We start from the raw sequence: 15,590 nt of genomic DNA on the forward strand, positions 1-15,590 counted from the left end.
TTTTGACCTGTCCTGTGATGTTAAAGCGTCTTGTTAACTGCCTCTTTTTGCTTGTTGTCAGCAGAATTGTGTAGATTAGCATTCTGTTATTGTAAATAAAGAATTAATTATTCACATGTAACATAGATGATTTAGTATATAAAGCTTTAACTCTGAAAAACTTGTACCAAATTATAAGGAATATAATAATATTTTTATGCTGTCTTTCTTCTCTCCGTATTTAAATCTCCAGAATCTATTGGTAAGTGCTTAGTTCTGAAGCGCACTTCACCCCCACTAATTTCCATATTCAGACTATTATTATACTATTATTATTAATAAAATGCATGGCATGCATTTTACTAACTGACAGTGTAGACACCAGCTCTCCGTAGTGGCACGCACATGCACACATCCACAGAACTGTTGTAGTAAGAACGCTGTGTAGAAAAATAAAATAGTACTAGTACACAAGTTAGATCACACAAATGTAGCATAGTAAGTAGTATAAGATATCCAATCAAGTGTTTGTATTTAGTTAGTCTTTACTATTTCCTATGACAGTATATATATATATTTGTATATCTATATATATACTTAAATAGATTAGCCAGTATTTTCTAAATTGTCTTTAAAAATATTGCTTAGTCAATTTTATTTTTTTTTTAAGACTGTGAGGCATATAAGATAAATTCTGACCCTATATGACCCCAGACCTAAGAACTCAGTTGCTTCTCTGAGAAAGGCAATCCTGCCTATTGTGGTCTTTGCCCTCTGTGGTATAATGCAACTTGTTTTTATGATCTAATAATACTATCTAATATATTCCTGTTTTACCAGTATAGTAATTCAAGTTTCTTTTAAGACCTTATTTAATTCTGTAAATCTAATTTAATTCTTCTCCCCAGCCCTAGCCTCCTTCTTCTCGTACTAATGCTTCTTCTTTCTAATCTTATTTGCATTCATATTATCCACCCAGGTGGTACACCAATACGAGGTAAGAGTGCTGAACTAACGTTCACAGAATGATCTTACTCATTCTTTCTGTCCTCTCATCACTGTCATCTTTGTCCTGTTTTCAGAATCATTCCAATAATGTCCATCAACTTTTTATTGTTTTCTTTGTACTGTTTGGTTATGATTGGTGACTCTCATATTGTGAATTTTCCTTTCCTTTTTCTTTTTCTCTTTGTTTTGTTCATTTCTTTCTTTATGAAAACGATTATTTCAGTTGTGATATGCTTCAAAGAAAGCATATCCAGGTCTTTAGACCACAGACCAGTCACAGCGTACCATCTGTCCCTCTTTTTTTCCTTTTCTTCTTCCTTTTTCCTTCTTTTTTTTTTTTTCTTTTTTCTTCTTTTTCCTCTTTTTTTTTTTTTTTTTTTTTTTTGTCCAACTGGAGAAAAAAAAAAGATCATTTTTTTTCTTCCTTAGCTGTTCTTGTTCTGGACCAAAGCCAAGATGGTCTGGGGAACAGTGCCAGACATGCAGAAGACAGCCTGGAACGTCTGCTTTTTGTCTTTATCTTTCAAAAGGTTTTTGCTTTTGTTCTTCAATTCTTTTTTCTCTTAATGTCTTAAAAGTCAAAGAACGACTCCCCTTTCCACCCAATCCCACTTCCTACAACCTGACCGCAATGCTTTTTTCCCCCCCTTTTCTTTTTTTCTTGGATTACTCGCCTCTGGATTTTTGGATCTTCTGTCCTTCAGGCTATGGGAACAAAGGTGCTCAGTATTCTTGGTGGTATGTTGTACTGCTGGTTTTTCATACTTTGACTCAGTGTTCGTTTCTTGTATAATTCTTGTTTTGCATTTTTCTTGGGGTTTTGCGACACCACACTGCTAATCCCACCGGTGGATTTTGACGGGTGTCTTAGGGGATCCGTCTGGAGGTCCTCGAGCAGCGGTTGGCTGGCTCTTCCTCGCTCATACAGGCCGTGCTTTTTAACTTTTTTAAAACCTTCTAATTCAACTACTCTTTGTTTTTCAGCAAACGTAATAAATGATTGTAAGTCGTGGCAAACTGTCTTTCTTTTCTTAAAAATCTGCATGTCTTAAAGGAGTTTTGTTTCTTTAAGTAATATTTTCATGATATATAATGACTAATTTTAATTTTTTTTGCTTTGTGCAGCCTTTTTGTGTTCGCTGCGTATTTTTGGCTTTCTTCAGCAGAAGACTTTCTTGAAAACCCGGCCTGGTTTTTTTTGAGCATACCTACCTTTTGCGCCACTTTTGATACCAAAATGAAACAAAACAAAACCAAAAATTAATCTTTTGTTTTATTTAAAAGCCATACTTCCTTGAAGCAGTCTCACCCATCTTCATTTTATTAGTCTAGGAAATAAGAGTGTTTAATTATGACTAGAATTCTTGCTTGGGAAAAGAGATATTGTTTTCTTATGCTAGCATTGATGATGTAAAAAAATAATCTGTATATGTTTTTCTCATCGCATCATTTTCTGTCTGTGCAACTTAGCAAGAGATTGAATCGACGTTGAGTGGACCTTCGCTTTGCAGGGCTTTTCATATTGTTAAGAGGTTTAGTTTTCTGGACTGAGAAAGCCTTCTCTGACCGACTCTTTGGCAATATATTTTATATCCATACAGGCGCCCTTCAGATTGAACAGAGTGAAGAATCTGACCAAGGAAAATATGAGTGTGTTGCCACCAACAGCGCGGGCACTCGCTATTCTGCCCCTGCCAATTTATATGTCAGAGGTAGGAATGACATCACCCTGGCGTCACTTCTTTATTCAGGCTCAGGGGGAGTTGAGACACCCACAGCACCTGTGTTACTGTGTCATTATGTCAGTATTTAACAAGCTGATTTGCTAATAGTTACAGTAGCTGAAGCATTTTAGTGAATAAAGGATGAAAAAGTGTAAATATGCCATTTAAAAAAATTGACCACTTTCCAATAAAATCTATCCTGACGCTTGATGTTTGTAAGTATCTGCATTTTTACATCTTGATTTCTGTTTTTACTGCATTGATTGAACTGTGCTTGGCACGTGTTTGAGGTTTTCTTCTTCTGTTGCTGTTAACTCTTCTGTTTCCTTTTTAAATACTGAAATAATTGCTTGGTGTGCTACTAATCAATTCCCTGTGCAACTCCAAGCATAAAGGTGTTTATGTCTTCAGGACCTCTGCTGTGGAGCTGTAAGGATAAAACTTGTAACTTAAAAAAAAAAAAGTGCTACATGCAAATAGTACAATTGTATTCTCTTCCTTCTTTTATACTTTCATATTTATCAACACATGTTATTATGTATGTGCATATATATATATATATGAATATATACATTTTTTAAATTGCTAACTTTCTCAAAACTTTAATCTCCTGATTGACTTGGAACACTGATTATATTTTCAACAATAGTATTTGTTTTGGGGATAAGAATGAATGAACATGCCTTCATATTTTCTTATAAGTAATAGAAATGATTAAATTTTGAACTTATGAGTAGCTACACTTTTTATTTCAACTAGAAAGAAGTATTTCTTCTTCCCTGGAGTTTTCAAAGTCTGTTCCTGTAGTTTTCTTGTCCAATTAAAATGCTCTTATCCCAGGTTTACACATCTGTGAATAACCACAAAAGGCATGGGTGGGGGTGGGAAGAGCTAAGGGACTGAGAGGGCTTTAAGTTACAATAGGGCGGATTCTCTTAGGAAAATACCTAGCTTGATTTTGAAATTTTTGTTTGAGATAATGTGTCATGGGGATTTTTTTTTTCTCCTGAGGCTCTCTGGCATCTGGGGTGGGACAATATGAAGAAAACTATTTCTTCTCCCAATTCTTTGAGAGCCCCTTAATCCTTTTCCTCACAGTGGAGACCTCCTTAGCTGCATGAGGCATGTGTACCTTCTTCGACAGAAAAATTTCAAAATGATGCTAGCTATTGATTCTAATACTGTGTTAACCTATGAGGTATTGTAGCTTTTCAGCTGAGGTAGGAAAGATGAACTAGAGCAAATAAAAATGTTCAAGTAGCAGTTAAAAGCCTTGATATGGCCTTTTTACTCTCTCTGTGTTTCCCTTGTTTTTCTCCTTTCCTCATTTCATTGTGTTCTGCATCAAACCCCCTACATCCCTCAGAGCTGCGAGAAGGTTGGTGTGTTTTTTACTTTTTACCCACCTTACAAAACTATTAATTAAACCAATAACAAAGAATACAAATGAAATGAATGTAGCTGCATTGTGGTCTTCTTTTGGTTAATGGTATGTTTCAGCAGAGAATGCCCTGGCTATGGCTTCCAGTGCTTGCTGGTGGTATCTTACCGTGGTGCATGATGGGAGAGAATGTCCTGGGGTGCATGGTAACTGGTCACACTTCACTCGCTCAGGTCCGGTGAACTTGGTCAGTGTTCCTGCTTTCCTTCCTGCTCCACTCCTACCAACCCCCGCCCCACCTTTACTTTCTCTCTTACAAGGATGCCTGCTGCCCACAGAATGACTTGTTGTAGCTGTTCCCCTAATCCCAAGCATGAAGACTAAACTGTTCTCCGTTTTTCTTGATGTGTTCTTTGACACCTCCAAGTCTCCACCAGCTCCTGCTTGCTCTGTGTAATCTGGGAATTGGCTGCAGGAGGCATGCTTAGCCCTCTCGTTACTTCTCCCACACCCATCACTCACCTGTGAGGCCATCGCAGTGAGCCCTTTCCACTCAGCGGAGGTTTATCTCAACCTTAAATGCAGCCAAAACATTGATAGACAGACACGTTTACTCATTATCTTCTTGGGGTTATGAGGTTGTTTGTTTATTATTTGATTTGTGATTTAAAACAGCACTTCCTTATCTGTATTTAAGCTATGCTCCTGATAATTACCTCTTGACCTAAAATACTCATGGTGTAAGGTTTTGCCAATAAAAGCCCAAAATGAAACCTGTGTCTCTTACCCTCTCCGTGTACTATGTACTTAAACTTGACGTATAAACAGGCAGATTATCTGAAGCAGGAACACTGAACTGTAATTGCTTGGTAATTTCTGTGTGTGTGTGTTGTGGTGTCCTACTGTGACCTCTTGTCTTAATGTCATGTGCCACTGTATGTTTTAGATGCAGCGTCCCTCAATTTGAATGGAGGCATAAAAAGCCTCTTACTGCGTTTCGTTGTCCTCGTCTGTGCTGTCTTCTTACCTTAGCTGTGAACCGAACAGAATCCTGAATGTGAAATCCTCAGCTCCCTTTCTAAACGTGCAGTCCTTGCATTTAACAACCTAGCTTAATCTAATATCTTCTACTTAAACCCCCTCATCCCCTAAATTCCGGTCTCAGTCACTGTACTTTATGTCCTGCCTTTGTGTTTAGTTCTATTAGCTTGTTCTTCCTTCTGCTGTCACTGTTGTCTTGGATTTCCAGACATTTTCCCATTGTCCTAAGCACGGGCCTTGCATGCATGCTTTGCATGACCCCGTTTGGTATTTTTACTGGTGTTGGCTCTGTCTCTTCTTCTGTGACTCTGAATCAGTATGTATATATACATGTATTTCTGTGTTTGGTCCAGTGTTAGTGTGAGGTATTGAGGCTGCATCTTCTCTGAGTCTGAAAGCAAATAAATCATACTTCCACTGTAACTCTAGATGATGTTTTCTGGGACTTGAATGTAACAGTGTGGTTCCACACGTACATTCGCAGCAGCTGGAAGTACACAGCACAGAAGTTGGTTTTGATATCCAACTTAAATCTGCTGGTGACCTCCTAGCCCCCTTTTTCACATATACATGAATGCATAGAATCATTGTTATATGCATGTATGTATATGTTTTGTGTTTATCTTATGCATGATGTTTGTGTATTGTTAACTTTGTAGATAGTTTCTTTGGGGGGGGGCCTTATAGGTTGGAATCAACTTTTGTATGAATGTGTCTAAGATATCAATGACCAAACCAAATAATTTCTTTGTGTGTATACACATATCATACTTGTTTGGTCTATACTATCCAGTTTTTTGTTTTTTGTTTTTTGTTTTTTTGGACAATCCACAATATGTTCCAGTTGTTTAATCTTGTCTGTACAGTGCATGCCATGTGTTTAACAAGTCATTTTTCTTGCCTTGTATATTTTATCATCTTCCCTTGTGTTTCGTTCCAGTTCGTCGTGTCCCACCAAGATTCTCTATTCCACCCACTAATCATGAAATCATGCCAGGTGGAAGTGTTAATATCACCTGTGTGGCTGTGGGGTCACCAATGCCTTATGTGAAGTGGATGTTGGGGGCTGAAGACCTGACACCTGAAGATGATATGCCAATAGGAAGAAATGTGCTAGAACTGAATGATGTAAGACAGTCAGCAAATTACACCTGTGTTGCAATGTCAACACTGGGTGTCATTGAAGCAATAGCACAGATCACTGTCAAAGGTATGCTCAGCGGTTCATGCTTTGACGGCCTGACTACCCTCAGGTCACCCGACTAATGCCTCTACAGAGTCTCTCCTAGGAATTCTAAAGCATATCTTACTCATTGTTTACTGTTTTAGATGTCATAGTCTAATCAAGCTATGGTATCACAAAGATACACATTTCTATGTAGGCAATCTCTCTCTTAAAAGTACTGGCAACCTAAGAAGCAATAATCAAACTATTTGGCAACAGGCTGGGCCCAGAACTGAACCAACAGAAGGAGGAATGCTAGACACGATCAACTGTTATGGAAGGACTGAAGCGTACAAATTTCATTTAATCCAGATCTTTGATAAGAGTCACATGATAGAAGAATCAAAATAAGTTTTACTAAATGTCAAAAATCCTGAAGAAAAACAGAAAAATGTTATAATTAACATGGCTAAACAATAGATCCTTTAAAAATTTTTAGTGGACTCTCCCATTAAAAATCAAAATGCAAGTGGATTTATATAGTCTCTTAGCTTTATCTTTTCACCTTGTATTGATGAAGTGCTCAAGAAATATTATACCCTTGAAATAAGTGAACTAAATATAACCAAAGTACTATTTTCCACAGATATTTTCAAATCAAAGAAAGAAAAAAAGTGAGTGTGAGGGGATTGTTTTTACCCAGTGTTTATAGATTTCTAGAACACGTTTGCAAAATGGGTCAGACTGAGGATGACTTGAAGTTTCTGCAAATATCTGGAACTACTGCAAAATGAACACAATTGTCTTCCCTTTCTAGGAAGTTTCATGCTAAGAAATGTAAAATGCATTGCTATTCTCTGGGCCATATTTCCAACCAAGCATATGTATCAAATATATGCCATATATAATCAATCATGTGATAAAAGAACAGAGTTACACACCATTGGTAACATTTAACCATTTAAAATAGTTGCATTATATTGTATATTCTTAACTGTATTAAACATACTTACCCATATGTTACAGACACAAATTATTTACTGTACAATAAATGTTACTTAGCAGTATTTTTACTTGCCTTAAAATTCAGGAAGAAATCTAGGAAAATATGGGTTAACTACTTCCTTGAAAAATGTCAGGCCACATTGTTTAAATAAATATCTCTTTTTATTATTTTAGTAAAATCCCTTGGCAAGGTATAGTTCCTAGTGTGATCATGCAAATAATGAAGCACCTTTCTCATAATAACCATTTCAACTTTAAATATTAGTAGGTTTCCTGAAAATCTTCAAAAATTCAAAAGCAGGGGTCACATTAAACTAATATCTTGTTCAACTTCCTACCTTTATTTTCCTGGCTCTTGTTATTTCCCTACCTTCTTCACCTCAAGAATAGATAAAATGTAATAGTGAATCTTGAAGGCAAAACATGAACCAACACAAGAACAGCAGCCTAAGGAGAGTGTGGAGAATGGTACTGACTCATTCATTCAGTTAGTCATGTAACAATAAATGAAATACCTACTCTCTGCTAGGCAGTGTCCTAGGTAGTGGGGATCCAGCAGTTACCAAGTACAAGTTTGCTGCTCTTGAAAAGATGTCATTTTATGGAGTACCGTACTTTTTGCCTTTATGTCGACAAGGTAAAAGGGGGACTAAAGGGCCGATTTATGAGAGTTACCTTCTGAGTTTTCTCCAAAAAATTGGTGATGTGTTCTCCCCTGATAACTCTACCTTTGAGAATCGTTGTCCAGGGTAAGGCACTTAAGTATGAGGTCACCACTGTAGATGCTTTGTATTCTTAATTAGTAGCATTTTGAATTGTGTCCTTCTGCTAAAAGAGAAAAAAAAAACAAGACTGGATTTCTAAAAGATGGATTTAATTACAAATATGTGTATATAGCTATACTCTCAGGTACTACTGATGACGAATATAGAATACATACTATTACAAGAATACTTTATTTTGTATTGAATTTTTTTGGGTGACATTGGTTAATAAAATTATGTAGGTTTCTGGTGTACAGCTCTATACGACATCATCTGTATATTTTACTGTGTTCACCATCCCAAGTCAAGCCTCCTTCTATCCCCGTTCATCCCCATTTACTGTCTCCTGCCTCCTCCCACCTCCCATTCCCTCTGGTAACCACCATCCTGCTGTCTGTCTATGAGATTTTGTTTTCCTTAATCCCTTTACCTTTTCTTACAATAATACTTTAAAAAGTGATTTGTTAATGTGTTCTAATTTAGTTTCATCAGCATTTTTGAATATAAAGTAAAAATATGAATTTGAAATTAATTTAAAATCACTGTTCTTTCTAATTTTAATATCTTGGTTAAATTATCTATGAGAAAATTATAGTAATGTTACTTATGTCTTACAACTGGAAAACAATATGGATGTTATTCTTCCGTAGCAATTTAATACCATCTCAATATATTCTAAAATATATTCAATATATTGTTTTCAGCATTTACTGGTCTTTAGTTATATCATTTATATCTTAAAGCAACCAGTTAATTGGCTTATAATAATAGTAATAATTGCAAATAATGTTTTTTGAGGGTGCCAGATACATGCTAAGAACATTACTGGATTAGGTTATTAATCATAAGAGCAAACTCATGAAATAGCATTACTCAATTACACAATTTCAGTCATAGAGTTTTTCCCACTTCTCACATGAGAAAACTAAAGCAGAGAGAGGTTAGGCAATGCATTCAGATCACATAGCTAATAGGGGAGGGTTTGGATACAAGCCCAAAGTACAATACTATAATGCTCTCTGAGTAAGATGGGACTGGTCGTGTTTCCCTGATCATTTAGAACACTCTCCTTTGCTATAATGTCATCTAATTAAATGTTTAGTAGATACATAATTCGGTCATTTCAATAGTAGAATTTATGGATTCTCATAACATCTTAGAGGTGATGGATAGTGACTCTCTTTATATTTCTCCCCCCAAGCCTTACCCAAACCTCCAGGAACTCCTGTGGTGACCGAGAGCACGGCCACAAGCATCACACTGACATGGGACTCTGGGAACCCCGAGCCTGTCTCTTACTACATCATTCAGCATAAACCTAAAAATTCTGAGGAACCTTACAAAGAAATTGATGGGGTAGCGACCACACGCTACAGTGTCGCTGGACTAAGTCCCTACTCAGATTATGAATTCAGGGTTGTCGCTGTCAATAACATTGGGCGTGGGCCCCCCAGTGAGCCCGTGCTAACACAGACCTCTGAGCAAGCGCCATCCAGTGCCCCACGGGATGTCCAAGCGCGGATGTTGAGCTCAACCACCATTCTGGTGCAGTGGAAGGAACCTGAGGAGCCAAATGGACAGATCCAAGGTTACAGAGTTTATTATACAATGGATCCCACTCAGCACGTCAACAACTGGATGAAACACAATGTAGCTGACAGCCAAATCACCACTATTGGCAACTTAGTGCCCCAGAAAACGTATTCTGTCAAAGTCCTGGCTTTTACCTCAATTGGAGATGGTCCTCTTTCAAGTGACATACAAGTGATCACTCAGACAGGAGGTAGGTCTAAGTGTGGATAGGGAATAGGGCAGGAGGGCAGAGTTGATGCTAACAAGTGGGAAGGGAAAAAGCAAAGAACAAAGAGGTTATACATTTTAATTTTTGAGACTTAGAGCTTCAGAGTGAGGGGTTCAGATAAGACATCTGGAAAGGAAATAGGTGTGGACACCTGGAAGGTGAAATAATCGTTTCAAGTAGAAGGATGTGTATAGCATCCTGTCCTTTTCATTTGTACCAAATGACTTGAAGACTTTCCTGTATGATATGGATGAATGTGTCCTCCATGCAACATCTTGAAAATAAGAGAAACTTTTTTTTTATATGCTGAGAGAATAGACTCAAAAACTATTTAATTTATGAAAGATTGGATGGTTGACATAAAGTTAAAAATAAAACCATTTGTCAGGGGGCCTTGGGTACTTAAATGGCTTATATTTGCCAGGAAGCTACTTGCTTAAAAATACATATTCTCCTACTGGATTTTTGATATATATATATATTTTTGTATGGCTTCAGGGGTGAAGGAAGACAGTTACCAAGATCTAAGATCAAACATCAAGGTGTGTTTAATTCATTTTACTGGGCATTAGAGCAGATGCCAAACTATTTAATGAAGAAAATGTTGGCACTGCCAGTGGTTTTATTTTTATAAGATGATATCAAACCTTCCTGGTGTTTGTTTTGAAGTGATCAGTTTTGACTTGGGTTGGGACTATTACATAGCAGCTTTCTTCTAAAGTTTATTCTTGAACTTCTGAGAGCCATTTGATTCCTTATAGCCTTGGCTCCTTTAAAATTTGCATTAATCTGAGAGTGTTTAGGAAGCATGCCACTGGTTTGTTCTGATAATTTACATAAGAACTGTATTATTGGAATTGGTATCTGTAATCTAGAAGTATGTTACTCATTGGTAATTTTGGGCATGAATGGTATGAATTAGTGAATTTTCTCAGGTGTCAGAACTTGATAAACCTTTTTAATCACTGACTTGCTTTCATGTCATGAACTTTGTGAATCACATGACTACATTTACCGTTTGTCCTGGCTACTTCAAACCTCAGAACATGTTTACAGCTCGACAGGCTTTATTGGACTTTCATACCATTATTTGGTTCTTAGTGGCTTGCCCATGGATATACTGTTTTCTCGAATAGTATGAAAGATAATTATAAAAATAACTTTGACCCCAATTACACTAAAACCATCTATAGATTTTCCCTACTTGGTTTTGCAGTTCTGCATTTATTTGCTGTATTAATATGCAGAAAAATACTGTAGATTTTTAATAGATTTTAATTTTTATACATTTCTCATTGGGAAGTATAGAAATCTGTGAATCTTGTTATTTTCTTGATTGATTTTCCTTGATTTGGTTTACTGTTATGAGATTATTTTTTATTATACCATTTTAGCAGCTCCAGGACCATTAAAAATATAAGAAAGTATATGAAGAGAATATATCCCTATAATCCACTTTTAGTTCTTCTGCTTTTTCAGCTGTATTCTTTTTAAAAATCCCTGGTGATGGAGTAATATAATCAGGGTTTGAATCTCAGTCTATGATTTTGAACCTTGAACAAGTTACTTCATTCCTCTGAACTTTAGTTTTCTCATCTAAAATCATAACCAGCTCATAGAGATTAGGAATTTTATTCATTTTATTGGACTGCTATTAAAAAATGCCACACACCAAGTGGCTTAAACAATGGGAATTTATTCCCTATCTGCTCTAGTGGCTAAAAGTCCAATGTCAAGGTGTTAGCAGAATTTGTTTCCTCTGAGAGCTACGATGGAGGTTCTGGCACTTGCTGGCAATCTTGGCTGTTCCTTGGCTGTAGAGGCATCATCCTGATCTCTGCCTCCATTGTAATATGTCATTCTCTCCGTGTGCATGTCTCTTTGTCTAAGTTTTTCCTTTTTACGAGGATACCCATCATAATGGGTTATGGCCAAATGACCAGAATTTAACTAATGAACTCTACAACAACCCTGTTTCAAAATAAGGTAACGTTCTGAGGCTCTGGCGGTTAGGGATTCAATATGAATTTTTGTGGGACACATTTAAACCCATAACAGAGCTATGGATTATACAATAGACAGAAACATTTTATAATTTAATAAGTGAAATAAATTATCATTATAATCATAACAGCCAAAATAGGCTGAGCACTCTACTGTGAACTTTGCATATATTCTTTCTACCCAGTTAAGTAGATGTGGAATCATCCCATTTTCCAATCAGTAAATTGGGGATCAAAGAAAATAAAAAGATTTGGGAACTTCTTTGGATCATATGGTTAGTAAATGACAAAGCAGGATTTATATCTGGGCACCTTAGATACTTCTGAACACCATTATCTCTCCAGTTAATAAGTTGCTACTGTGATAGTTTTAGTGCCTACTAGGCTTTTGTGCCCAGGAGTTGTTCAATAAATGAATAGAGGTAGGAAATACAGTGTAGTCACCTATTCATATCTTTATTTATGGATTATATATAATATACTTCTGCAATACTTGAGGTGGCTATTATTTTATCCCAGTACAAAAGTGTGTTAAGCTCTTTAGATATGAAAAAAATAACTTTATTTGTAAGAAGTAGAAGGGAATACCTTTTTTTATAGAAGGTTATTATATTCAATCACTAAATTTGGTTCTAGCTTTTCTAACCACAGATTTAACAGAGAAACCTATAATGTTTTATGACCTCCTTTCTGATAACAGAGGATTTAGCTAAGAAACCAAATAGTTTCTGTAAATGAATTCAACTAAAACATAAGAATCAGTGGGAGTCATGAAAATCCTTATATTCAGAACACAGAATAACAAGACAATAATGCCCTCATTCACAGTTTATTAAAAGATATAGAACTAATATTTTAATAGACCTTTTTATTTCTATATTACCAGCAGACATAATGTAACATTAATCATAACTCAGTGAAGGTAGTGTTATGACAGGGGCAATTGAATTAATGTATCTAGGGACTCTGACTTAGAAAAATAGAGATGAATGGGCCACAAGTGTATTAGAATAGTTGTTCCCAATCTCTTTTAGACATTTTATACATTAAGATATTTCCAAGAAGCTTCCAGAATAGGTGCACTTTTAATACTTATTGATTGAGAAGATATATGATGACATAATGACTTGTGCCTGCCAAGATCAATAGGCTAAGAAAATCTTCCAAAATAGCACAATGATTTGATGGGTTCTCTAGGCTTAATTAACAAAGGCCATTTGATGTTAGTGGATAACTGCCAAATACAATGATGTGAGATCCTGATATAATTAATGCTGAGCTGCTATTTTTTCTTGTTGCTGACTGGCTAACTCTTGGGATTATTGCTAGGGAAAAACATAAACCATTATGAAATATTCTTTTAGTGAGGTTATATAAAATTTAAAGACATTATTTTTACTGCAATTTTATCTTTTCTCTATGAAAATTATATGACTAATAATGTGTATGAATTTCTCAAGTATATTTTAATTTCATATACATAGAGATAAAAATTTTATGTGTTCTCAATCTGTAATGTATTAATTTCATTTGGCTATTTTCAGTTTCCTGATACTAATATCCCTTAAGAAATAGTGTTTAGTAACAAAGTGAGTTTAAGAGGGAATTTATCACTTTTGCTTTTATTTAAGATTACTGTCTTATGTTAATATATTAATATAAATGGAGTATTGATGTAATTTGTATATTTCTGATAACATAGGATAACTATATATTTTATAAAATTGCAAATGAAACTCTGATAAAGAAATGTATTAAATTACATTTTAAACCTAATACAGTAAAATAGATGTTTGATGTTTATGTTAATTGGAGGCATTCTAAACCTGTTAAATCTTAATGTCTTTTTTCTGAACTTTCTTTAGAAAACATTTGACCTCTAGTTCTGCTATACACTTAGTAGATTCTTAGGAAAAGTCTACTAGTTATGTGTGTGTGTCTTAATAATATAGGTTTTTGGAAGGAAAAGAATTACATACATTTACTAACTAAATACTAAGTATTAGCAACTTTAAACATTTTGAAGAAGGTAATTCTACAAATCCTGTACATTGTAAAATTGTTATAATATAAAACTACAACATTTGGAGACATTGTACTTTAGTTTTCCACAAGTTTAAGAGTCATTTTATTAGTGTATGTCAGTAGGATGCCTATGTCAACAAACTAAAAAAATAACTGACGTCCAATAGCCAAAATGATTTCTCTAAATAGTTTTACAAATAAGTAAAGGAGCTCTGGATGTAAATACAACTGTAATAAAATTTAACATTTTCTTATTGATATTTAATGACAATTGAGAGTAATATTTGTGCAGGTGCTTTGTATCAAGTTACTTATTTTGTCAATGACATATTTGTGGTACTTACAAATCAGACTCCTTGTTTTGAATTTTGTTTTACTGCCCCTATAATTCTGGCTGTTCTTTTATTGTTTTCTTCTATTGTTTATCAATATGCTAGATACACATAGTTTGAAGTATGTACCTTATTAAAGTACTACATATTTTATCAATATTCAGCTTTTTAGTCTTTTTGGTAATAATTCACATTTATAAATACCTAGATGAAATGGTTGTTTAGTTATTTAATATCTACTGTTTTCTCTTTAGAGATATGCCCTACAATTTGCTCTTGATGTCTTCTAATATTATCAGCATTTCAGATGACATGCAGATTTTTCTTCATTTCTTATTTATTCTCCATTCTCTGTCTTTGAGCTGCCTTCAGATATTTTTATAGAGTATAATAGTACTACTGCTCAAATATTTTACATTTATCAATGGGATTATAACCTTATTTTAGAAAGCTGATAATTCATATTTGTATTTCCTTTTTGGCATTAAATAAGTAAATCAAGAAGAATATAATCTTGATAGCAGTTTACAGAATATAAAGATTTCTTACATAGAATTTTAAAGAAAAATTTGTGTTTCTACTTTCATTTCCTCTTTTACATCTAAATTCTAAATTTGGTTTATAGTCAGTATTAACACATATCCCTTTTTAATGTGGAATAATTGCCCGTAAGTTTCTGGATGGGTTGTTTTTATTTTCCCATGATTTACTCTGAACTTTAGACTTTCCCATAAAATTTATGTTCAGGTAATTGGTGAGGATAATGCTATAATACAGAAAAGCTCTTGAATAAAATGAAACAGACACACAAGAAGTGAATGCTAGTAAGTTTGAGGTATAAAGATTGTGACAGCATTAAAAAAATGTTACATCCATGTGTGTCTCTGTAGCAGGGCATAAAACACAAATATTAACATTTTTTAATAGAACCTCGGTAGTCACAATATTTGTATAAAAATCAAATTGACAGATGATCAAGCATTCCCTGTGTCTCCAAGCAGAGAAAATAAATATGACAATTTGGAGTCCCCTGAAGTGTTTTTTCATATACATATATTATCATCATTAGGGTACATATGTCTGGGGAATATTAAAATAAATCCATTAGTTTCACAGCTGTTTTCTTTTCCTTTGATGCCTCAGCTTTATTGTGGTTGTTTCAACTATGACTAAAGAACCCTGGTGAAGCAAGAGCTGTAGGTGAACATACAATTCCCAAGAAAGTTTGAGTAGTGGCACCTTAAGGCATTATGAGCATAGACCCTGATATCATAAAGCACCGGACCATATATGAATTTCATCTGTAGGCATATTTAACCCCATATAGTATTTTTCAAATAATTTCAGTTAATTTAATTAATT

General features: G+C 34.9%; 1 protein-coding gene across 1 annotated transcript in view; it reads left to right on the forward strand.

The window, feature by feature from the left end:
* The window catches only part of PTPRD (protein tyrosine phosphatase receptor type D), a 520,035-nt gene that overhangs the window by 317,411 nt on the left and 187,034 nt on the right, over positions 1 to 15,590 (forward strand). Inside the window, exons 6-8 of the mRNA XM_090274103.1 lie at positions 2,589 to 2,699; positions 6,074 to 6,343; positions 9,269 to 9,850. Of these exons, the coding sequence (XP_090130229.1) occupies positions 2,589 to 2,699; positions 6,074 to 6,343; positions 9,269 to 9,850 (963 nt within the window). The remainder of the gene's footprint in view (positions 1 to 2,588; positions 2,700 to 6,073; positions 6,344 to 9,268; positions 9,851 to 15,590) is intronic.

Source organism: Furipterus horrens, unplaced genomic scaffold (genome assembly GCF_987537825.1).
Source record: "Furipterus horrens unplaced genomic scaffold, mFurHor1.1.pri manual_scaffold_4, whole genome shotgun sequence".
Classification (NCBI taxonomy): domain Eukaryota; kingdom Metazoa; phylum Chordata; class Mammalia; order Chiroptera; family Furipteridae; genus Furipterus; species Furipterus horrens.